The sequence below is a fragment of the Strix aluco genome, chromosome 12, assembly GCF_031877795.1.
Source record: "Strix aluco isolate bStrAlu1 chromosome 12, bStrAlu1.hap1, whole genome shotgun sequence".
Lineage (NCBI taxonomy): Eukaryota > Metazoa > Chordata > Aves > Strigiformes > Strigidae > Strix > Strix aluco.
This window is the reverse complement of record NC_133942.1, coordinates 25,331,735-25,358,174: the sequence shown is the minus strand read 5'-3', so window position 1 is coordinate 25,358,174 and position 26,440 is coordinate 25,331,735. Positions and strand designations below refer to the sequence as shown.

The 26,440-nt window shown below is 36.5% G+C and overlaps 1 protein-coding gene across 4 annotated transcripts in view; it reads left to right on the top strand.

Moving 5' to 3' along the window:
• WDR72 (WD repeat domain 72) overlaps positions 1–26,440 on the top strand; it is a 395,476-nt gene that overhangs the window by 92,331 nt on the left and 276,705 nt on the right. For all 4 annotated transcript variants that reach the window (XM_074837440.1, XM_074837444.1, XM_074837441.1 and 1 more), the window contains one exon: positions 25,547–25,645. In XM_074837440.1, the coding sequence (XP_074693541.1) occupies positions 25,547–25,645 (99 nt within the window). The remainder of the gene's footprint in view (positions 1–25,546; positions 25,646–26,440) is intronic.

Below are 26,440 nucleotides of genomic sequence, written 5' to 3'. Positions count from 1 at the left end.
GATTTGTTATTTAATTAGTGTGTGCCTCTTGGAAGATTCAAAAGGAGCCCCTTTCACTAGTTACTATTGTTATCCATGTCAGGGTATGATATATGGTATGTTATATGAATTACACTGCTGGCAATAGAATATATTAAGGAATAGTAAAAAAAAATCATGAGTGTAAGCTTGTGCTTTTCTGTAATAAATTTAATGGTTTAGTTGCATGGTTAGGAATGTTATAAAATAGGACTTGTATGTGGTTAAGGACTTGTGTCAGTGACAGACACACTAGAAATAAAGCTAAAGCATCAGTGGAAGGTGTAATCTAGCAGGCATAGCAAGCAGATGTACCTCACATGTACAGGGACAGCAAGGCTTGTCACAAAAAAGACAAGACTGACTGACAGGGTAAAGAGAACCATTGTTTCCAATCTTCTCGTGTTAATTGTATGTAGCAGCCATATTTGCAAAACAATTTCTCTAAAGTTCCATGGCTTGTAAGGGAGTAATCTCACTCAGCCTGGAGTAAGCTGGTTTTTGTGAAGGGTCTTGAATGGTCAGCACATATGTATGCTGGTTTTTAGTTACGCTTTAACATAGCTCACAGATATTATAAGGCTGTGTTCTTTTTCACTCTTTGACTGTGCCTCTTAAAATGTGCCTTTCACCATTTGTGTTCTACTACCTAAAGAGGATTTAAGGGGTTGGGCTCCTCTGGAATGATAACCCCCCCTTCCCTCACTGCCTCCCCCTCCCCAAATCCCACCAAAGTCGATATCGCAGTTTGAACCTTAACTGTGTGGTGTGGACACAGTTTTCCTAAATTGATGAATGAATAACATGACAAGTATAACCTGCTTTATGGAGAAGGAAGACTGATAATTTTGGGATCAGTGGTCAGATATGTTACAGTATATTTTCTATCTTAAAAATAGATACTTAATATTGTATTATATTTATAGATCCGTCTGATATTAATATTATAATACAAAATGAAGAATTTCCAGTATTTTTCCAGCTGTGTCTGTGTGATATTTGCAATTATATGAGACTTTAGAGTAGAATGTGTGGGGGAGCTGTCCCTCTTATAAGATGTTGTAGTGCTCAGTGCTTTTAGGAGTCAAGCGGTAAAAGCCTTGCAACAAAACAAAAACCTTTAAGAACCTTGTTTATTGAATTCTGTTGGCTAAAACTGCCAAAAATAAATTAATAGCCGTTACCACTGCAGTGCTTTTTTTTTGTACACAAGAAAAATATCTTGACATATTTTTTCATTTTGTGATTGGTGCACATTTCAAGGGTATAAATTAATCTTCAAAGGATCCTAGGGAATATCTTTCCTGGACACTTCACTTATACATCAAGTTGGCCATGTTAGCAATCTAATCACAAACCTGTAATTCAGTGGACAACAATTTCTTATTGTGAACAGCGTAGCAGCTTTTACTATCATTTAGGTCAGCCTAAGATTGCTGATGCACCATATGTTTCAGGCCATGGATGATGGATGGTATCCTCTGGTGCCCATCCCTAAGTGATTGGAAAGATTGAAGACACACAGTTCACTTAAGCTTGCTTACTATTACATCAAGTAATCAGCGTGATAGGCAAACCTGTGCTCTTTATGTCACACTGCCCAACTTTCTGCAGGGACATTGTGTCAAAAAAACAATCTAAGAACATTTCCAGATGACAGGCCAGTTACTAGAACAACCATTTAACAACTGGATTCATCTAAAAAGCTTAATAACATGGAAAAGTCAATACAGGTTTTTAAAACACCTTTATTTATATGAACCAGACATGGAGTTTTGTTTTTAAAGGGTTTTTATTCCAAGATTGAATTTATGCAACAGAAAGATGTAATAATACCATCCTCATAGTTCAGCCTTTAGGATGTCAAAACATAGTGTTCCCAATGTTAATCAGAGAGAAATGCTAATTTGAAATAATTTTAAATGCTTTAGAAGTTTGTTTAAAATTTTGTGGTTAGAAACACACAACATCAGATTAAAGTTTAAGACAGAAATCTTTTTTATTTCCCAATGCCTGTCTCTACTGATAGCTTTCAATGTTATTTTCATTTTCCTCAACTCCATTGGACCGGTATCTAACCCAGGCAACTGAGAGCATCTTCCTTTTTATCAGGTCGTACTGTGGTGAGGAGTTTTTTACATTGTACGGAAGGAAAATCCTAAATGACGCTCTAAATCTCATTTTGCATAAAAGTCCTGCAAGACTTGCAGTATGTATGCCATCGGTCAGAATAAATCCAACTAAATAATACCAAGTGAGGTGTTTAAAATGTTAGAATTTAAAACTAGTAATAGTGTAAATTATTGTATAAATGGGGACATTTTTATTGTAAAATAACTGAGTTGAAAGCTGAGTACATAGGCCAAAGTGTCTCTATAGCACATCACCCATGAAAAAGGAGCTAGGCAGTTCTGTGAATTCAAACTCTAAAATGCTCATATAGCCTGTCATTAATGAACATATTGTTGTGTATGCATTTACTAATTAAAAAGCATAGCTACTGCATGCACTTTGATTAAATAGCTCATAGAATTACAGAATGTTTTTCTGAAGAGACACTGTTTATTTTGAACACTAAATTCTGGCAGCTGTTCTGCTGTTATTTTTTAATTTTTGTCTCAAGTTCTTTGCCTTAATTGATCAGTTACTGGTTTCACAGTTATTTTATTGACCTAGTTAGGTGACTGTGGCCTAACACCAGAATAAATACATTTTTCATATTTGAAGTTTGCAGTTAGTGAGAAGTGCTAGTAAAAATAGATTAAACAGCATTTGAAAACTAGTCACTCCAAAGTCAGAATTTCAAGGCAGGCTGCTTCTTGTCACTGCTTTGATAGCTGAAACACTGAATTCCATAACCAGAGACAATTTAGGCAGCAGCCTCTAAAGTAAATATTAAACTAAGGTAATGGAAAGAAAAAGCTATTCTGAGGAAGAGAGTTTGGGGAGCTGTGATTAACACTAACTTTAAAAACAAGGCCATCAAGGAGGTGGGGAGGAAATGTGTTGGTATTAGTAAGGCTCATCACTTAACTGCAGAGCAGAAATTAGAAAACTGAATAAGAAAAATTCTTCTAGACGTTGCCTGAATACATGAGCTTGTTCATGTTAGAGCTGTGCTTTTTGGTTGCTTACTGAGACACCTCCTGGGGAGAGATAATTTTATTGGGTTTACCGTAACTTGATCTGATATGAGGATACTCCCAGTTAAACCCGTGCACTCACACTGGAGCACATGAGCTGAAAGTAACACAGATTGAAGTATACAAATGAATGCAAGGATGAATTTCAAACTAAACTAGATCAGTGCAATTGGAAGGGACCTACAATGGTCCAGGTCACTTCTTTGGCTTTGTCGATGAGTGACCGACCTATAATTAAGGAAAAAGAATTTTAAATGTCTGAAAACACATTTTTCTTCAAAGAAGAGTTCATAAGAGTGAATAAGAGCAACTTCTGGGAAGTTGCTTTGGCAGCCTCAGGAGCCAGGTATGCAATAGGGACTTCAACTAAAATAGGACACAATCAGAGTCAAAACCATATACTCTGAAAAATTCTTTGTGGAATGTTTTGCTTTCTCAAGTTAGAAGTGTCAGTCAATGTGAAAATGTCAACAGGATAAACAGTCTCCCCACATCTTTTCTTCTTTCTTTCCAACTATTCTGACTTTGGTAACAGTGAAAACATAGTGGTCAGCTTCATTTGAAAGTACCCTGCAGAAGTTAAAACCAGCACCTAAAACTGCACTGAGGTATCCAGAGTGACGTTTGTGGAGAGGGCGGGCCAGAAGCCATGTAAACAGGGTTTGAGTATTTAAGCAGTGAAGGAAATCTCATTAGCCTCCTATGCTTGTCTTAATATTGGAGAATAACATCGCCATGCATTGATCTTAAATGTCGTGGTCTGTGTTTGCTTCACATTATGACTATTATGTGAGAATAGGGACAAGGATGGGCTGGAGTGGGAGAACCCATGCCCTGCATGTAAGAAATCTGGAAGTGACTGGGTCATAGCATTTGGCTCTAAGTAGAGACTCTCAAACTAAAAAGGCAGCACAACCTCAGCCAAGTGAATCACAGGCAGCAAAATACCTTTAAAAATCTGAACAAAATAACCTCAATTCCTAATGTAAAGAGAAGTCGCTGCTCTCACCTTAATTTAATAGTGCCCCACAAGTCAGGATTGCTTGGGTGACTGTAAGCGCTGTACATTGGTCAGGTGCTGTTTGCTCTTTTGCTTAAAAGGAATGTTTCCTAGATATCACAAGCTTGGAGATAAGCATGCAGTTTCTGCTAAAAGCAAATGCAGTGTAATCAGCCTCAGGTTCTGTGAATATGTGTTCTATGAAATCAGTAGCATCATGTCAGTGAAGAATGGAACCACACTGAAGTCATTAGGAAGATAGAGATTACATTTTGGGAAAAGCAAATAACTTCATTTCTGAGGGAAGCGGCACAGCAGGTAGATTTTGGCTGTTATGCACAACGGTGTTTTTTCTGTGTCTTTTATATGAGGCACTTCTCCCTGAACAATCAGCCCTATCATTGCAATAGGAAGCCTGTGATAAAACTGATTATATTTTTTTCAGTCAGTGCAGTTAAACAGAAAGAAGACGAAGCTTTTAACTACTGTAATCTGCTGTCCCTCTTGAAATCCTGTAAAGATGGCAGACACTTATGTTAAACACAGTGGATTGTTGGTAAAGTTAACCGTGTGCATCCAAAAGTGGCAGAATATGGACTAAGGTGCAACCTCAATCTGTGCTGTAATAAAGTAGCTGTTCATCTGTGGTCAGAGATCGTCATGAAAGACCTTGAGTTCCTTCACTTTATTTTGCAGAAAGGCCATCAGACAGCTTTGCATCATCTAACTCTATCAATCAAGGACCTCAACCACTGCTTTCTGCTGAAAGCTTTCCTGTTTGGCTCTGTTTCTCACAGACAGCTCAATAACTTGTCTGTGGAGCTGTGATAAATGTACCGTGTGCTTCTAAACTGTCTCTTTAACACTGAACTGAATTTCAACTTGTAGTGCTTGTGACTAATTGTTTTCATCAGAAACATTTTATTTCCAATTATTATTCCATAGTCTATTAAGGCATAAGAGATTATTCCATTATTTCTTTTCTTATTTATTCTCTGGCAATGATAACATTTGAAGGCTGCCCTGCATACAATGGACCGCTAGATTTTACTTGGTGAATAAGCTCCATAGTATAAAGAATAAAGTTAAAGTGAACCTGTATGAACAAGAAGTATAAAGTTTAATACCTTTTTTTTTAGCAAGTACATATTAAGCCAATTTTTAAAACTAGATTTTCTTGCTTCTGATTTGTGAGCCAGTCCTAAGTGAAACATTCTTGTGTTTTTTTCAATATATATAAAATAGGACTGGTATCACAAAACCTCGTGCTATTTGGGCGGAATTGTCTATTTTTGCTGAGGAGGCCCAAAATAGAGCTATTACAGCAAATGAATAACTTCTCACTCTGAAAGAAGGTGGTTCTTTTAGATCAGGTTGTAGGTCAATGGCAGGGCAGGGTGAGGAAACTCATATTGCAGCTGTCTGCAAATGAGCTTTGCTCCAGATACAATATAAAATGACTTCAAGGTTGGTAAATGTTAAAAATTGGATATGGGGACAAATATGTAAAATATGGGGAGGCAGAAGAGTTTTCATAGTTGGACATGAACTCCACAGGCAATTGCATAGCTCATACATTTTTAGCACTTATAACTTATGGTCTTACAAAATCCAAAAGAGAAGACTGAAGTTAAGCGCAGTTTAATGGTTGAGAAAGTATGATGATTTTTGACAAAAAAAGCATGTAAAATGTGTTGTAGTAAAGCAAGTTGCTAATAAAGAAGGCAGGTAAAAGCTTTATGTTTTGGGTTGTTAGATGTCTTGGAGCTTATGTGCAGAGAAAACTATTCCTTTGAAATAAAAAAAGATTATTGAAGTATGTTTATCACTGTGATAATGTGCAAGTCCTACTTAGAAAATTCTCAGCGCATTAGTTCACACAACTTGCAAAACTAGTACGCATTCAGCATGAAAGTAAAACAATCTTTTCAGGGGAAAAATGACATATGAAATGACTTCTTAATAGAAAATAAAAGGCACAGATGGCAGAATGTCTTCTGGGATATACGAATGTGGCTCCTATCAAGCATAATTGAGCTAAAACCTGGCAACTAGGACTTCAATTTGGCCCAAAGTTGGGTAAAACATATCAAAATGAAGAACTAGTTTTATACTTTTCTCTGTAGTGGTTTTAGTAGAAGAAGAAAGAGCATAAGGCACGTTAATTGCTTTTGGGAATACGCTATTCCAGGTTAAGAAGAATAAATATTGTAGACTCTGGAAAGCATGTTGATTTTTAGTGGACAGTACTAATTTACACATTCCTCATTTAGACCACAGAGGTAAAAATGGATCCTTTGGTGGGTGTAATAAGATACATATATTGGGACAATTCCCATTGTCTGTGTCACTGCATAAACGTGCAGAATAAAAAATAAAATGGGATGACATTGTTGTACTGCATGAAAAGCAGGACAAGTGGTGGAAAACAGCAGCAGAGGGTACATCAGAGCACAACTAGGAGATTCGTTTAACACATTTAGTGTGTAGGACCTCTCTGGGATGATTTTCTATAAGAGAATTATTTCCTGTTATTACAGTGCCAGTTGGGTACAGTCATCTTTCAGACTTCTTCCCATACTTTTATACCCTTGCAAGCCCATAGCGAGACCCACGCTGTAGTATGCATTTTTTGCTACTGCTGAGCAAAGCCAAATAAAATTTCTGCTTATAGGTGATCCTACTAGGCAAATATCTCTCTCTCTCTCCCTCTCTCTTTTTCTCTTTCTCTCTGAGTAAAGCATTTTCAGATGTTGTTTAAGAGCTGTGTCTCAGAACTGTGAATCTAATTCCAGACTGCACTGTTCTACTTCACACTGTTTCACCAGTAAACAATTAACATAAGCCCAGCTGATTTCTGTAATGGAAGATTTACTCTGCTAGGCAGAAGCTTCTGATGGTGCACAGCTGTGTAGGGTCTTGTCAGGGGAAAATAGGTATGAAGCTATTGTGAACAACTGCTTGCTGACTTCCAAAATTACTTGTACTCTCATAGCTATAAAATAGAGCAGCCATAAAGTAGGCTGGCTGGTTTTTTTTTTTTTCCTTTTGTGATATTTTCCCAAGATCACAGATATATTCCTTTTTGAAGAGAGATGTGCCTTTGGAATACCAAGGCACTGTTCAGGAGGGCGGAGCAAAGAAGGGGTTAAATTACGAGCACAACTGTATATTAGACACTGGTTGCCCACTATAGAGCTCTTGTCAATTGTAAAAATGTAATGTTTTTAATGAAATCTAGCAGACTCACAAAACTACACATATTATCCAGTGGCAGGAAAGAAATCAAAGCAAGACCAAGTACATTTTACTGATGCACTGGATGCAGGAAGAAATTCTTTCCCTTGTAGAGGTTACTGCCGTCTCAAATACGTGAAGCAAAGCTACAGGCAGATTTTTGAGCAACTTTTGTAATCTAATCTATTTATAATTGAATTTTATTTCAATTGCATGCAGGCTGGGAGCACAGGAGCTGGTTACTGTTACTGGTTCCCTAAGTGAATGCACTAAGATTTAGAAGCTGGGTTCGTTAGCAATGGGTTTAATTGGTATCTACACACAGTACTGAAGCCCCAAAATTGTATTCTGGGCACATGCTTGACTCAGTGAAAAATTGGGATAGATTATGTAGAGACAGTGTGTAATTCCCCTTGCAAAGTCCTCACAAGTGCAGAGGGAGGACGTGTGGTCAAGACAATCCCTTGCGCTAGCTACCCTGGCTATTGGCTGCTACAAGGTCTTTAGAGGCAGTGATAAATTTGAGGGTAGTCATCTGACTTGCCTTAATCAGCACTGATTAAAAAGATCTAAATGGCTTCTGGCAGCCCCTGGATCAGAAGGATACAGATGCTCTCTCCCTAGTGGTATGCCAGTCACCACTGTGGAGGTAAATTCCATCTATAAATGTCAGGGGTAACATTTCAGTCAAAAGTTGTACAGTGGCACTCAGAAGAGCTGATACACTGTGGAGGTATAAGAAGATTGTAAGTAATACTGCAAATATTAAAAAGTTACTATGTACATAGATTGTGGGGCCTTTTGGGGAGGTCATGTTCTTTTCTGTTGACTCTCTCTGAAAAGATATAGCATAAATAGAGGAGATCTTAAAGAAAGCTGAGAAAAATTAACAGGCTTCTGTATAAGTGTAATTTTAAAAACTGGTTAGTTTAAAAAGGAGATAAATAGGAAAGAATGTTGTAGAAGTATACAGAATTACAAATTGTTTGATAAAAGTAAATCAACTACTCGTTCTTCTTTATCCATCGTCATAATTCACGAACATGCAGACATGCAGTTAAACTGAAAGGTTGAAGCTTTAAAAAGCTTAAAAGAAAATGTTTCTTCATGGTACCTAATGCCTCAGATTCCCCTTCAGTGAAATGGGACTGCATTTTTTTCTCCATCTCTACCAAATGTTGAAAGTTTCTGAGTTCTTAAATACTAGTTGCTAGTAAGTTAAAAATAAAATTGTATTAAAATTAGCTTATGCAAAGTAATGTAGAATTGAATAGAGCACAATAAGTTTAAGCACTAACACAAACTCTGTAGAATTTTTAATGTAGCCTCTAGACTTCAGTGTCTAAAAGACATCCTCCATAAAAGTAATTATGGTGATTTGAAAAAGACATAGAAAAGCTCCTATAGCTTTTGTAGTTCCTGTAACTAATTGTATTCATGGTGAAGTATTTAGACATCAAGAGACCCCAACCAGTTATCTTTCCTTACAAATCAGATCTCAAAAAGCCTCCAACAATGGAATTTAGAAATTTGGCCTTACATTGCTAATTCATGTAGAACTTTAGCAAATATGTAGATATATTCCTGCAAATTCATACAAGCTGCTGTGGCATACCTGAGGAATGAGATGGCAGTTTGTGGAGCTCAGACCCAGCACCCAGGGTGAAGTCAAAACTCAGGGTTTCCCAGGTCTGGAATGGGGTGGTGACCCTAGGCCATTTGCACAGTGAAATCTAACGGTGGGTGAGAGAGAGTGGACTTCAGTATACTGCTCTCTCTTCTTGGTGAACCATCTACTTTGTAACTCTTTCTGAGTGGAATGGTTCATGAAGTGATCGGGGAAAATGGTTCTTGGTCTTGCATGCTCTAGGCTTCTCTTGTACTCATTGAGGGAAGAATAAATTAGCTTGAATTTAAAAAAATAATAATAATTTAAACTTATCTTTAAATTAATTTTTGTTGACTTGTATTAAATGAGGTGCCAAACAAATGCTCTATTAAAGTATATCTCTTCAAAGTACATCCACTGAATGGGAACAATATAAACATGAAGAGGAAAGACCTTAAAGGAAATGCTAGTCAGGTATTATGTTTTATGGTTAAAGGCCATCTAGGAGAAGCAGTAAAATAATCACTGTAGTGAGGATTACAAAGTATGTCATATTACACCTCACTGTAAATATCACTCTAATTTTTTATGGCACAGATTATTTGTAAGTTTATTTTATATACTGCATAGCACTTAATTGTCACTAGATCTAAAACCCTTATCCAGGAAGCTCATTAGTTGAGCTGTCTGCGTCTGTATATCTGCCATCAGCATCTGGTGAGAGGGCTGCTGCTGACCCTGCCAGACTTGGGTCATGAGGTCAGCAGGTCTCATTTATTATTCAAAATTGCTTTCTGACCTTTTATCAGCTAGGTCAAAGAATGCTGCATTCTCCTTGGTTGAATTTTATAGTGAAATCAGTATCATGCACAGATAATATAATTACCAATTCATGTGAATCTCATCCCCCTCTCTCCAAAAACGTACTCACTTTGAGGTTGATGAAGTTCGAAGAGTTGCCTGTACAAAAGCACGTATGCTTCAAGTCCATGTGTATACCTTGTCATCCTTGTGAAGTAACACATGTAGCTTCACATCTAATTCACACTTCAAATTCTGCATCTGTTTTCCACTGTTGTGGTACTGAGACAGCAAAAGGCAGAGCTCCATAGTTAACAGATGACCTCTCATTTTTATCACTCCCATTCTTTTAAATAGATTCCTTTTCACTATTTATATATTCAGTACACATATTCAGTATATTTTCAGTAGTAACTGTATCTCCCACTTCAGCTGCACACGCGTATCAGTTGAATATCGGAGAACTTAGAAGACCTGTAAAGCAAGAAAAGCGAATAAATATGAAGGTGGATTTCTTGAGGATTAGAACAGATTCCAGAAAGAAAAAGCACTGAGAGTGCAAAATATTTTTAAAGTGTTTTCTGATTACAGATGCGAGCTAGATCTAGGAAATCACTGGCCAGCATGACTTCAGTCCCAAACAGAATCAAGAAGGACGCTGGCAAAATTAACAAAGAACTGGTGACTTGAAATTTTCATTCTGTGGTGAATTAATAGGAAGCATAAATGACATTACAATAAGAAAAATGTTTTTGGAATTTTAGAACACTAAACTTTGAAAAGAAAATTAGCCATCAGATCTTAACAAGCCATACTACAATATGGAAAATTGGAAACCATAAATGGCAGATTGATTCTTAAAGGGAGCTGTGTAGTTCAGCATTATTCCTCTGGAATGATTTCATCCTTTTTAAAAGAAGGAGCCAAAGGTCACATTGGTCTTGCCCTTGAAGCAGACAATATGAGATGTCAGCTTGTGCTTTCTGACACTGCATATGATGAATAACCTTGACATAGTAATAAACAAATAACCTATATTAACGTTTATAAGCACAGTGAAGTATTAATGCAATATATATTTCAACAATATATTGTGAATATACAGCTTTCATAGAAATGGATTTCCTCTAGTAATACTCCAGTAAATTTATCGTTTGTTAAATATTGCTGTAAAATACATATTAAGTAACAGAACGTATACATATCTGAAATATGGCCAACCATATATACATAAACTAAGAGAAGTACTTTAAACAAGCAAGCACTGAATTAAAATTATGTAAAAAACCTGAACTTCTATATTCATAGAGATACTCGAATTGTTGTGAATAGTTTATTTTTAGTGTCTTAAATACCTGTAGTCAGTTGTCTGTGTAAGTGCATCTCTGTCATAAATCAGTATTCAGTAAGGTTATCAACTGTTCTCTTCTGGTATGTCCAGTAGCAGGAAAAATAATTGTGTGTTGGTAGGATGTCAAGGTGTACATAACGTTTGGTTAGAATGAGGTGTTTTCTTCTAAGTATGTGAAGTTGGGAGTCCAGTTACTGTGGGGAGAGTTATAACATAGTGTAGTCTTTTTAACAAACTCCTTCGCTTAAGAAAGGTCTTGTACTCTTTATAGCTGCCTTGATGGCACATTAAGGTTTGTTGTGTTTTTTGTTTTTTTTTTTTAACTGAAAATTTAACAAAGCTATTGGATATTAATGAAATACAGGCTGACATTGCAGGCTAGCCCTGTGCAGAGTTTGAAGTACAGAGCTTCTCTTGTTCATAAGTAATATCTGTATCTTGCAGTTCTTCTGTAATTTTGTCCATAATTTTTGTTTGCTTTTAACTACACACTATGCTCCCAAGTAATCTGTTTCTAGTATAGACAAGCTGTGTTGAGATTTCTCAGTATTCTTTCTGAATCTTTTAGTCATCTCCATGTACTGTTACATGCGAGTTAACCCCAAGTCCTACTCCAGCCTTTATTATTATGCAAACTCTATTAGAATCATGATAAAATAAATATTCACTGTATGTGACAGTTTGAGAAACACCTTCTATCTTAACACCTGCAAAACAGCCTAGCACATATCCCTGTGTACTTTATGAAGTGAAAAAAGCATTTGTCATTTTCCTTCTGCATGTTATGGATGTTGCATGTCCATGAAAGATACTTTGGTATCAGGTGTGTGTACAGAAGAGATCGAGGCTATAGTGATAGTATCATAAAAATGTTTCAAAGGTTCTAAAATCTAGATTGGAGAAATGTGGAGAATGGCATGACATTGCTGTAGATGAAACTGCTAGTTAGAAGTCAAAAGCAATTGTACAATAATACTGCAGAGATTAAATGAGAAATGTATAGAAAACGGTACTAAATAATTAGTGAAAAAAGTTTTATCTTCCTCTTTTAACAAACATTTAACTGTGCAGAGATTTCCATGTCTTTACAAGTATCCATCATTATTCCTGTCGTTAAGTAGGGTTAAGTGCTAGAACTAAATGAGCAAAGAGAAAGGACAATCCCTCTGTTGTCTTGACATTGAGTGTTAATTGCAAGTTTTTAAGAAGTGAAAAGTAAAAGAAAGAAAACTAGTATACATCCAAAAGAGTGTGCAGTCCCAAAGAAACTAATAAAAAAAATCTACTCTTTAGTGGGTGGCATTGTAAGAATAAAAAATAACACAAGAAGGAAAGTGAGCCCTGACTATTCATTTGCACTCAATAGCTGTCTTCATGGACTAAAACAAACCAAGCTGGGTCTTCTAAACCACGTTTTCACTTTCTTTTAGCTCTGAATGACTGAGTGATTCCCTTGGAATGGAGCCTGAAGTGGCAGCTGTGAATGCAACTATAAAAGTGTCAGATAGATACAGATAATGTGTTTTATAATCATACAACATGGTAATACTGCTGTGATCCCAATTCTGTAGACCTGACTTTAGCTCTTCGCACTGACAGAATTATTTTAATCTGTCCTTTAGCGTTTCAGTTTTTCCTAGGAACAAAGAGTGTCTCTAAGTGAATTAACAGGCTTAGGTACTAAATGCCTTACACAAACAGCAAATCTGTACTCTTGAAGTCCAATAGGCTATATGCACTGTACATGCTCTTTCATATACTGCCACAAGAATTCTTGCAATTCTATAGCAATGTAAAAATGTAAAGTGGAGCTCTCTTGGCAGAGGTAGGCTATTCCCCTCTGGAAAACCGTTGGGCTATGGGAACAGTTCATAGCTAGAAGGTCACGTGCATTTGAAAGTTGGCTGTGATAAAGGATGTGCAAAGATTGGGGTGCCTGTGAGCTTCAGTAGGCTTTGTGCATTTAATTAACATTGAAATCGGGTATTCTGCTGTGCTGCAGCTCTGTAGTCTCAACTCATTGGACTAAGAAGGCTGAGACTTTTATTTTGGAGCTGAGAGTTTATTTGGGTTATTTTGGAAAGATTAGACAGATTCTAGACTGCCAGGTATATTCTGATGAACGTGAGCTTGTCTTCTGCTCTTTTGAACATAGTTATGGAAAGTCATCTTATTTCTACAATATCTGTTCTAATCTTTTTTACATATCCATTAGAATTTCTACACTGCTTGCTTCATCTCAGCCACCTTGGCCAAACTCAAGTTGTGGTAAGTAAGAGCAGTATAGAAGTGCACCTAGTTAATACAGAGATGAACTCAGCACCCTGAGCAGGGAGTGAGCATTCTGTGATTTATTTTACAAGAACGCTGTGTTCTCTGTTAATTATGCTACAGCCATCGCACTGTGCTTTTGAAACTGCAGTCAAGGCCCTGCTGCACATTTGTACCTTTTTTTGTGCAGGAGCCCTTTTGGCATTTCCACTTCACTCATCGTACAAGCTGAAGTGCAACCTTTAGTGATCTCCTGAACAGGCAGTTTTGTTTTCTGGAACACTAAATTTGTTTTTATCCTTCCATATGTAGAGGGGTATATATGACTGTCCCTAGATTCACCTCTGATTGTGCAGACAAGCCGAGGGTTGAAAGCATATAGAAACAGAAACAAATCAACCAGTAAAAGAACAATACCAGCAAGCAAGTTTGAAGTACCTGCAGGAGACATGTAGGACACTTCCATATGGAATTTCTTGTTGAGAACTGGATCATTTCCAAATAGCCAGTATATGCCTACTTTTTCTATGTGTGAATTGGAATATAGATGTGCACAAATAAACAGTACCCTGGAACAAGTAGATTTCAGAATACCTAAATAAAGATATTCCAGATACTTTTGACTAGGTATATTGCCAAAAGCAGTAGAAGTCTTTGCTTTCAGAATTAACAAGAAACTAAAGATCAGCTATCAATGAAAAATCAAATTCTAACTAGTGACTTGGCTACCATGATAATACAGCCAGTGAATGTAATGTTGTTTCACCAACCTTCATAATTTTATAGCAAATCTTGCGGTACCTTGTGTGTTTCTTTTCTGAAAGTCCCAGTTCTTATAGCAAAGTGATAATATGAAAGTATTACCTTTTACTAAAAGCAAAAGAAACCCAGAGAAAATTACATCTTCCTGAGGAATAAAGGCTCAACACCCAAAAAGGCTAATGCTTAAAAACACAAGTGAAAAAGAATCTAAATAAAACTTTTTTTTGCTTTTTTTTAAACCTCCTACCTCCGAAGACTTTGAGTTTTGTGCTGAAAGTGGGCAGTATCAAAAGTGATTGCAAACTTCTAAGTTTGGCAATACTGAGCAGCATGCTCCTGTTATATTTGACCAACCTTATTTAAGCAAAGTGCAATGAATTTGACATTTTAAAAAATTCTGCTACTTCTCCATCTAGATTGTTTCTGCCTCACACTCTCACGTGGCACTTGAATACACCAAAGAGAGTGTAGAAGAGCTCACACTTGTGTTACACCTTGGCTTTTCATCCCCTCATGGTTCTTAATTCCAGTAACAACATGGTCTTGCACTATGTTTCACCTATCAACAGCAGATCATCTGCATTTTTTTGAACTGTGCTTTTTAGTTCCTCACACGTGTGGTTTCACACAGCCTCTGAACCACAGAGACACTTGTCAGTCACCTCCTTAGATGCCCATCTTCTCGGAAGTGCAGGTAGTGTCTGTCTTACCTGTTTATTACCCATCTCAGAGTGGAGGGTCCAAGCTCTTTTGTCCACTTACAGATACATCTTGCTGATGGCCTGAAGAATAAAGTTAAGGTAGGTGAATGGAGTGAAGGTGCAGTATTAGACAGGGGTCATCTTTTACCCATTAAGTACTTCACAGCTCCTTCCTTATCTACTCATTTGAGGGAGTGCCACATTCATTTTCTGGAGATATATCCTGTGGTGCTTAAAGGGGAGAGTCTGTTTCCCAAACGTGTGTGTTTCATGCTAACTGAAACAGATGGTCCACATTCATTACCAATATAGTTACGTATCATCTATCAGTTCAACAATGCACGTTTCTGATACTTATACACATCAACAAATATTGCTTATTAATTCACAGAACAGCAAAGTCCAGATTTTGTTCTCAATTGCATCAGGAGGGAAGCTGCCTTAAAATTAATCTAGATTCATACTTCTGTAACACAGCCCAGAATCATTGTCCATATATACAAAATAGATCTCCAGCTCCCCAAAAAAGGGACAGCAACTCCTAGTAGCTGGTGTTTTGGAGAAAACACAAAATTATATAAATATTTCAGATGCTAGTTTGCTGCTCTAAACACCAGTTCACTACGAATCTTAACCACGTAAGTGGAAATCATTAATTAAATCCTGTGTAGCCAAGAATCATGCATAATGTAACATGGCTACTGCAAACAGTTCACTCCTGATCATTTAAATTTCCTTCTTGCTCTTACAGACATCAGGAGCCTGTATTTGAAATAGTCCCTGATGAGATTTTGCTTTTACATCCGTGGAGATTGTCCTTGTGCATATTTATAGGACAGAGTAGAAGGATTACATATGTGGATTTTTGCTTTTATGGTATTAACTGTAATCATTTTAAAACTACATACCTTGGCACAATACGATCACGTATGCACACCTCAAAAATCTTTTGACTCTATGGAGAATAAGTGGCCTAATGCTCTAAGCCTTTAAGTAATAATACTATGATTGTGTCATGTATGTGAGATAGCCACTTTTAAATTGAACTTGCAATTCCATCTGAAAAATAGGATTTCCATATCTTCTATTAATTTTTATGAAGAGGATTTTAGTAAGCAGCCCACTCTGTAGGGCCGTGTTATTTCTATTGTGCTGTCATGTTAGTGGTGAAAATAGATAGGTTACTACATCAGTACTGCTCGTGTTCAAAAAGGCAATTTGTTTAAAGGACAGGGACAGAAGAAGAAGGAAGTTGACTTCACAAATTAAAAACTGCACAGCAGTTTCACTGCAAACCATCTACTAGTCATACAGTACTGTCCAATTAATCCATTACTCTTAGAAGAGGAATCCCTGTATATCCAGGTACAATCCTTGCCAAATATCTGGACACAATCATAGGCTTTTAGGATTACAAGTAACATAATAAAGGATAATGATCAAAAATTAAGCACACCCATACAGAATGCTTGGGTTAACTGGGCCTGCCATGTGCACTATAAGGCAGCAGTCTATTAGGTTTAAAGTGAGATTAAGGAGTTGTGTAACCTGCAATTATGCTGGTTTTCATTAAAAAAATAAGATGATTGGGCTCAGTAGGGCCCTTCCTTATATTTACCTCTGTTTAATTGGATTGGGAACTGCTTAAACATCTTTGAGTTGAAGCTTATAAGAAGATGATCCCAGCTGTTTTTCGAAGCTTAAGACAGCAGGCAGACAACATGATCATGTCAAGACTCATACTAAAGCCTTAATCCTACTTTTTCATCAACTAGCACTACAGCTGAGTCTTTAACCTCCTAAGTACTAAATGTGCTTTGGATTTCTCACAATACATTTTCTGTCAAATGTTATTGTCTAATAATATTAATTTTTGCTTCCTTTCTGAGAAGGACTTTAAAGAATAGTCTCTGTCTATCTGAATTTGGAGAGCTATAGTGTAAGCCTGTATTTTCAGTCCTTTTAAAAATACAATTTATAAGCTTGCACCTATTGAAGTCTGTTATTCTCTATGGAGGTGAGGAATTGCATTGACCTGTACCTCACCTTGTTATAACGTAAAACCCAGTATATTGGTAACTATTGTTCATTGTACATGTATTACTAGATTGAAAATAGTTGTATTTTCAATAGGAAAGAAATGGCAACAGCTTTAGTTTTATTCAGGTCTTTTTCCTGGGAAGTGTTAGTGTGACCAAAAGAAATTTTCAGATTCCTAGCCTCAAAACTTGCTAACCATAGCATTATTTAGTTTGATAATCCTGGAGTTGCATAAAGATTAAATGTTCTAATGAGTTTTTCCTGCATCTATTAATAGTATCCATGCAATGCAATAATCTCCTCTCCTCAACCTTTTTCTCTTTTTCTTTTTTTCTCTTTTTCTTTTTCTTTTTCTTTTTCTTTTTCTTTTTCTTTTTCTTTTTCTTTTTCTTTTTCTTTTTCTTTTTCTTTTTCTTTTTCTTTTTCTTTTTCTTTTTCTTTTTCTTTTTCTTTTTCTTTTTCTTTTTCTTTTTCTTTTTCTTTTTCTTTTCTGTCGGGTAGTGCTCCGATTTGTCCTAGTGACACAGGGCTGCCAGCAGGAAAGCAAGCGTAGTTAATGCTCAGCTGCTCAAACCAGTCAAGCAAGCTAGCAAGTCCCAGCTGTGCTACTTGATGTTTTTTGATTGCACCTAGTCCTCAATCTGTGAACTGTTTTCTGGACTTAGATTCATCAAGCTCTGCCGCTTTAAAAACTCATGCAGGCAGGCATCCTAGGATATGCCATTATAAGCTGCTGCCAGGGGATCTTCTAGGAGATAAATGGAATCTGTGTGAAGTAAATTAGTGTGAACCAGTCAATCTGTGTGTCAGCCTTGAGCCACATCCATGGGTAACTAGCTTGCTGACTGAAAAGTCCACTGTCTTTTGCCAATCAGAGGTCTGAGCCACCAGGAAGCAGTCCTATACAACATTAGTTTCTTGGAATAATGCCTGTTTGACCAGCTAGTGAAACTCTTCAGTATACAGTACTGTTCTGCCTGAGTTTACTTATTGCTTACAATTGAACTGAAAATCTTTTAAAGTCAGATAACATTTTAACAGTAGGGAGCATCACAGAAATGTCTTGGAAATAAGTACTTCCACTTTCATACAGCAGCCATTCAGCAGAGTCATGCTGTGCTGCAGTTGGCTTTACCTCCCTATCAGTAATACATCTTCAAGGCCATAATGCAAAAGAATAACAATAATCTGGCCAGAAGAGGTTAATAAAGAGACTCTGTGTATATTTTTTTTCCCATGGATTAAGCTATTTGAACAGCTTTGATCGAGAGAAGGGAAGAGCGTGCAAGCTCTAACATTCACATTATGCACAGGGATATGTCAGTGCCATAACCGTGCTGCACACTTTTGTTTCATTTTGGTTTTAAAAGCAAATTGAGGCAATCTACAGCTATAATTCCTCTGTAGAAATGGACTGAACCAGAATCCTCTAAAAATTCCCTGATTAATGAATTTAGACTTGAATATCAAATCAGTCTACTGTCACGAAAATAATAATGTCAATACTGTCAATAATGCAATTTTAAATATACAAAATATGTCTTTGTTTGTTGTTTTTATAGAAGCCACTGACATGCTGATAGGCAGTCCTATCTGCAACATGTACCTTCCCACACTAGGGTTCTAATATGTAGAAAATGGGAAATTTTGCTATATATATTTTTAGAAAATTGAATGGGTGAGGAGATGCTATATACTTTAATTTTAAAAATAAACTAATTATCTAGTAACTACCAGAACTGAAATTTGGCCTTCTTTACTAATTCCTGTAGAAATTGTTTTTCTGTTGCATCCCAGTTACCGGTTGAAAAAAAATAATGAGAGAGGGATAAATAATCTTGATCAAATGTGATCAAATAATTTAGTCTTACACCATATTTGGTTAAAATACGCACTACCACACATTTAGGGAAATTGGAAAAAATAAATTTGGGTTTTCTAGCCAGAGAGGACATCAAGAAGAAAAAGCAGTGTATAATGATTGAAGAATTAATTAAAGACAGTTTGAGGTTACATTTTCCTTTTTAAAATCCTCCTAAGTTTTGCAGAAGCATATGCTTCAGAGCTGTGCAGTAAACGTTGTGTGGGATTTTATGGTAAAGTATTTTATTTCTTGCAGCATAACCCACTGAGACAAATTTAACTAGTTAGGTGTTTTATTATATATACTACACAGAATACATGGACGGATTCTGGTATAAATCACAACTGAGATCAAGACAACTGCTTTAAAATTGAGTGAATGTTTCATTGCACTAATGAAACAAAAATGGGATGTCCTTTGAGAGCATAATTTGTAACATGGCATTATATTTTAGTTGAGAGAAGTAGGGAAGTCCCTCTGGGTGAATAAAACTTCAAGGTATATTGGGAAAAGAATCACTGAAAATTTCAGTTTTCCTGTCTGGAGTAATGCTGTCCTCATAGATACGGGGAGGGGGGAAAATGGAGTTTCAGGAGTTTTTGAATTTAAAATATGTGAAAACCTTAAAAGAAATTTCATACAGAAGGAAAAATGTTCTTTAGTTGCATGCAACTGACTTAGTGAGCGGAATGAGCTTCCTTTGCATGGGACTTCACAGAGTGCAAGAGCAAGCTCAGGCTTCCCCAGGTGCATGGGTTAGTATTTCTGCAAACTGAGCTCTGCAATGTAATATTAGGTCCTACTTCTGCATTCAATGTAATGGATTTAAGTTACTGTAGCTTCCAGTTTGACTTGTCCATACTGGCTTATTTCAAGGACAGTTCCAACTTCTATATGCTGCAGCATTCACTTTATAATAATGTGTTTCTCCAGGTTTATTTCCTTAATCTCTCTTTTTAAAATTAAAATGTAATGAAAACTGGGCCAGCATGATATTTAATCATCAGAAGATAACAACCAGCCATTTCAATTAAATGACAACTACATACATCAGTGCAGGTTTTTGTAAATGACACTAAAAATTATGAAATGACCAGCAACTGATGTCTTCTGTCAGTGAGATGAATTAGTGGTTTATATGGCCTGAGAAATGGTCTGGAAAAAAAAATAGGGTTCAATTCAATAAGGACGAGAGCAAGGATCTAGACTGAGGTAGGATTAATCTTCTGCAAAGAGACAGGATGGGGAAGAAACAGCAAGGTAACGGTTTCTCAGAAGAGAATCTGGATCACAAACTGAGCATGTGTCAACAGTGTTCCTGCTGTGGCAACAAAGGCAACTGCCATAGCAGGCTCTGTAGATGGGAGTAGCACCTGTAAAACCTGTGAAGTAATCCTTGTGTGGTGCTCGGCACTGGTGCCATCAGGGGCACGTCCCCAGCCTGTGTGACTCCCTGCCCGCCGGCACCGTAACGGCGACACACGTGCTCTGTGCTGGCTGGTGTAACTTCACTATCTGCTTTTTCTGTTTCTAGATGATTGTGGTGAGTGCTGCTAATATTTCACTTGCCATTTCATGACCATTTCCTGCATTTCTTATAATATTAGTGAAATAATTGTATCATTTTAAGTTGGCATCAAAATACATGGAAAAAGATAAGTAGGATAGTAATTCTCAACCTGGAAAAGAGATAGTTGAAAGAGGATAAAACAAAGGACTGTCCAGTCAGAAGCATCATGGAGAGATTGTGCAGGGCTCGTACACGTGCCTTTTCTCATACAAGAATAAGTTTCACATTAAGCTAATAGGGACATGTGCGAACAAACAAGAGGAGATGCCTACCTGTGTGGTGAAACAACAGAGCTTGCTATGGTCAGGCAAGTTAGGGTGTAAGATGTTAAGGATGCGAAAATTCTACATGTTTAAGGGAAAACTGGAGAAGTTTGTGGAACAGAAATCTACTGTGAGTTATTAAATGTAAAAAAAAAAAGTTTTGGAATTCCCTGAGTTTCAAATTGGAATTTAGGAGAAATTTCTGGTGAAATATTACTGTATGGTTGTTGGACTCTTACACTGATGATATTTGGTCTCAGCAAGCACAGCTGTTCTTATGCTTTTTATGATATCTATGAAATGTGCTTTTTAAAATAGTACTTCAAAACATTTCTTGCCCAGCTCTCCATCAAGCTTCTTAGGTATAATACAGTAAGTGCCTGTAGATCCTATACATCCCAGAAGTGGCATTGCAGCACGATTGTTTTATCCATTTATGAAAATAAGAACAACCAGCATTTTGTTTTCCTTTACAGCTTTTTTCATGCAGTTTTATTTAGATTCAGGCTGCTTTGTGTTCTGTATTGCACCTTAAGTATGTTTATCACCTATATCCTAAATTGCCTCATATTTTTGATTGAAAAATAATTTTTGTTGCCTTATCTGCTTGTCTTGAATGACAAATAAATTCTTGTTTTCCCTGCAGACAGACTGTCTTTGAGTTACTAATCCACCTTATCAATAGCAAAGGCATCTTATCAGAAAACACTAACTGGTTTATTCACCTGTGTTATGCAAACTTCTTTCTCCAGTGTGTCTGCCCTCTGAAAATTGCTATGCAGAGCACGTTGTTTAGACTTTAGTGGGTAATATTTCCAGAGTGAAATAAGGCTTTTCAGAGTTTAAACAGAACATGTAGAAATAAATGATAGTGATGAGTTGTTGCTCTAATTAGCAATTAGTGTATATTCACAAAGAATGGCTTGTCATTTAACAGTTCATTCACTCAAAGAGTGTTCCTACTTAGTCTAATCACCAGTCTTGATCTCTTTTTGGAAATAATTTGGTTTTATTTTTGGAAGTTGAAATATTTTGAAAGTATTTGCATAAATGTTTCATTGAATACTATGATCTTATGACATTCTTTTACTATTCTAAATTCCATACCTTTTTTTTTAATGTTTTTTTTTCTGTTTCAATAATCTAGAAGAATGAGTATCAAGTTCAGTAAACAACTCTTAAGAGCTTATTAAGATGTATCAGAAAAATTACCACAATTCTCAAGATTGATCCTGTACAATGAAGATTTATGTCATTCTTACATGCTGAGTTCAAGGTCATTTGCTTCAATGAGATCTGTCCTTTTACCTTACTTTCATGCTAACAAATGTAATTTCTACTGTCCATGTAATAATTGAAATTACATTGCACTGAATAGAAAGAAAATATCATTGAAGTTATATCAGAAATTGTTTCTTAACTTTTTCTCTGACTTGTAGATTTGGGGATTATTTATACTCCAGACATTTACATCACTTTGGCTACACAAATTAGCTTTCAAATGGAAGCGAAAGTAATTTTAAGGTCCATTTAAACACGAAGTAGGACGGAGTATCCTCAGAATGAATAAAGATCACACTGTTTATGTTTAAATAACTTAAATTCCATCAGCATCCTAGGTATAAGCAATTCAGAATAATATTTCCCCTATTGACATTTGAGCATAAAATCCTGTTCCCCTAAGGGAAAATACAATAAAGTAGGTGTCAGCATTGCGATTTTTCTATTTTCTTTTTCATGATTATATAATGCCATTTTTTGCTTTCACTCTTTATTTGGGCCAGACTGTTCTTTCCTTATTTTTAACTTTTCAATTCCCTTTGTTATTTTATGATATTTTTAAGGAACCTTCCTGTTCAAATTGAGCATATAACATGTGATGTTTTAAAAAAGAAAGATCTGAAGGTCTCTGCCTAGGTCCCTTTCTTGCTCATGCGTACACTCATTATGTAACTTCATCAACTAGGGTATTGTGAAGTTTGTTTGCCTGAGTTTTACCTAGGGAGGCATGTGTACATCTGAGTAAGTGACAAGGCTAAGATACACATCCCTCACTTGCACCAGTGACCTGATCCTAGCCTGTCCCAGCCTGTCTCCTGGTTTTCTGAAATAAGCACTTTCCTCCCTTCACTTTTTCCTGCTGAACCTCGTTCTCCAACAGCTCTTTTTATGCAAGTTGTCTAGAGGTCCACTTCCCTGTCCCATGAAAACCCTTTCCATTCGTGCTATCCACTCCCTTTAAACTGTTCCTGATGACTTCTAGTCATCAACTATTAGTGTGTGTTTCATCACTGATTTTTGTAATTTGTCAGCCATATCAGCATTGTCTGTGAACCCTTTTTTCCTCATTTTTGTTTGTCTTGGCTTTCAGTGGCTCCAACCTCTCCCAAATCTCCGCAATCTCTACTCAAGCTTATCACCTGGAGATCTTCCTGCTTTGTCCAAGGATCTTGCCAGCCTGTCTTGGTTTCTTTCATGCTCATTTCACACCTTCCTTCTGATGTATCTCATTGGTGTATGGACTTGCTTCTAGCTGTCTTTTATTCATTATGTTCCAAGTTACTTCTCAGCTGAACCTGGTACCTTCCCTAAAACACTGCTCAGCTCTGCTTTGTTATAAAATCAAGCAGGTTAGTTTAAATTATATGACTTATGCTGACATGGTCTGGGGCAGAGGGAGAGCACTTGAACAGGCTTGTCCTAGTCCCATTCAAGAGCAATTACAGCACCGACCTCCAGCAAGGGAAGTATCTGCCATCTCCTAACTGGGACTGATGGTTGGTGCCATGAAAGCATCTCCCCTTCTTGATTCACTGAGAGTTCTTTACTGGCTGAAAATACACCATTTGTTTTGAAAGGCTGATTGTAAATTTTTGCTCACTGCTATGTTTTTTAGAGAGGACAGCTCTTGTGATTTTTCTCTTTCTCTGCAGAACTATAGCCATACTTTTGTTTTCTCCCTTTTATCACAGTATACTCTGTTGGAAATTTTCCTATTGCTCTACTTCAGCGCAGTTCTGACTTTTAAATCCATGCAGCAGTAATGACTCAATCTATCACTCAGCACAGTGGAGCTGACTGCTTAATGGGAAGAACTGTTTTAGAAAGAACGTTCTAATAAATCTGGCACAAAACAATTTTTTTGAAAATATAATATGCACACTTCTATTTTCCAATTTTTTTTTTGTTGAAGTAGGAATTCTGGCCTTTAGTTAGTGTATTTGAAAATTATTTAAATGTTGTAAAAATCAGAGAAGAGTACAGACATCTTTGAAGACATTTCTTCCTGAACATATCATTTTGTTTTCATGTTTGAACAAGAACATTTGTTTGTTGTAAGTTGTTCTTCAGCATCAACTCACCTCATGCAGATTATCATGTCAACACTTCCTTGGTAGAGACAAGAACTAGGACTCCTCTTCATGTGGATAAGTTGACCATTGATACAAGTCTACTGGGTTTTTGTAAGCTTAGAAATTTACCCACTGTTCCTGCTTTACCTGGACAGGGTTTTATATACTGGTTGGTTGCCATCCAAGGCAGAATTTTTAAGCTAAATTTATTGACTTTTTTTTTTTTTTTTGGGTAAAGGCATGATGTCACTATCATAGATTTTATTATTTATTATGTTTTAATGTTGCATTTTCAAGGATCTGATTCCACAATTGTATTGAAGCCCTGATTGTTTCAAATGGACTCTGTAGATGCAGGAGTCGAGAATGATGGAACCTTTTGGCGACCTGGGATCAATAGCTGCAAACTGATGGAAAGTGCAGAGCACTGAAGTGGAATATGTGTCTTTTAGCTCTTCCTGTCTGAATAATGCCCTGAGGCCTTGTTGATTCACTCATAATTTTGGAAAATTTAAATGGGTGTTTAAATAATTCTTCAGCAAATATTCATTTGGTCAAAAAAAAATCCATCAAAAAGTTTAAGGGAACAAATTTCTTGTTCTGAAAACAGGACAAAACTACACTGAGACTGTGTATAGCCATTGGTATCCCCATCCACATTTAAGTTTGGAACCTTGCTTAGTTTTCTAGATATTAGAAAAAAAATTAACTATTTTCTAGTCACCACGATTTTCCTAAGAAATGGGACCAGCTAAGAGTTTTAATGGGACTGATAAAATGAGATCTAGTCTTTCCTGTGCTATTCTATAATATATTGTTTAATAATTGTACTTCAAGCTATATTGGTGGCTCTATATGGAGATACGGAGCAGAAGAGAGGGAAATGGACATTGACAAGGGAAGTAACTCTCTTCTTCAGGAAAACTTATATGGGATTTGTTCAAAAGCCAAGTGAATTAAAAAGTCACATACAGACAAATAATTGTTTCCATGAAGATATTTTCCTTTTCTGAAATGAAAGTGGTTTTAGCAATTAAGTAAAAGAAGAACTCAAAGTTGGTAATCTCTAAGTCTGGTTTTTACTGCACTTTGGAATTATCACTCATTTTATTACATATTCTAGCTTGTTATATACAACATATTTTCATCTTAAAATGAAAACCATTCCTCTCCCTGGTGAATGACTCCAGTAATTACAAAACCACCTAATTGATCTTTTATATTGGTTACTGGCTTCTTTGGTGAAAGACACAAGCACCTTTTATGGTTTCTAAATTATTTTATTATGTTAGGATACCATAAGAAAAAAATGGTTTTTAGTTCAGATGGATCACATTTAAGCCAATGCCTCAAACTTCTCCCTGAATGAATTCTTGTCTGTAGATTTTTCAGCTGTGCTATGGTTGTATATAAGTACTCTGAGTTTCTGTTTTATTTCATTCTATTATTTGTGTTTACAAATTATGTCTTCAGCATTGAATGCTCTGCAGAAAATCAGGAAGTGTTTGTTTCTGAATACGTTACATTTCTCCCTCCCCCTGATTTCATTCTTTATTGCTCCAGTCAGTGCGCTGAAGCATGACAAGAGCTCAAACTCGGCAAACTTCCAAGATGTGGAGGATACGCCTGACAGATGTGTCTTGGAAGAGTCTGAGAGTCCAGGTGAGAGGCATTTAAAGACAATCACCAAGTATCAAGTGATAAATCTGACACAGCTTTTGGGTCTGTAAAAAAAGCACATTGTAATGCTGTTTCCTTTTTAGCAGCTGTGATGTCAAATTAATGGTCACCTCCAGGGGTCACAGTGTGGAGCTGTTATCCTTTCCTCTTTCATCAAGAATTCAGGTCTTAGAAAGGATAAAGGCTTTATGACCAAAAAGAAAGCTGACACTACTAGTTCATTATAATTAGTTTTGGACTACACTGCTTACTTAATATATGTACAATGTCTGACCCTTTGAAGGTAGCATGGGATTATGAAAAATTAGAAAGACTGTATATACTGCAGTTGAATGTAGTGGCGGACATTCAAACACTGTATCTCTGGAGGAAAGCAAATTGGTGGCGTTAAATAGCTTGATTCTTTAAATCAGCTCACAATCATTATTTCATTTTAATGGCTCTTAACATTGATTCAGCTAAATACAGGAACATCCATAAAGTGCATCCTTTTTGGTGACTAAAAGATTTATCTTCATGTAGTTTCATTATCTTTCTTGTTATGGAACATCTAAGAAATTTATTAAATGAATCCCAAAGGGAAGGAATTAAATATAAAGTGTATCGAGTCACAGCTGATTAAAAACATTCTGTGCAACTAAATACTAAGATCTTTTAAGCAAACTGCGAGCTTTACCCACATACACCATATACGTAACCTGCATGTAGTCCTCATTAGTGAAAGAGTTAAACATCTTTCTTCACTTGATATTTTCCTTCCCTGCTTTATCTGGTTTC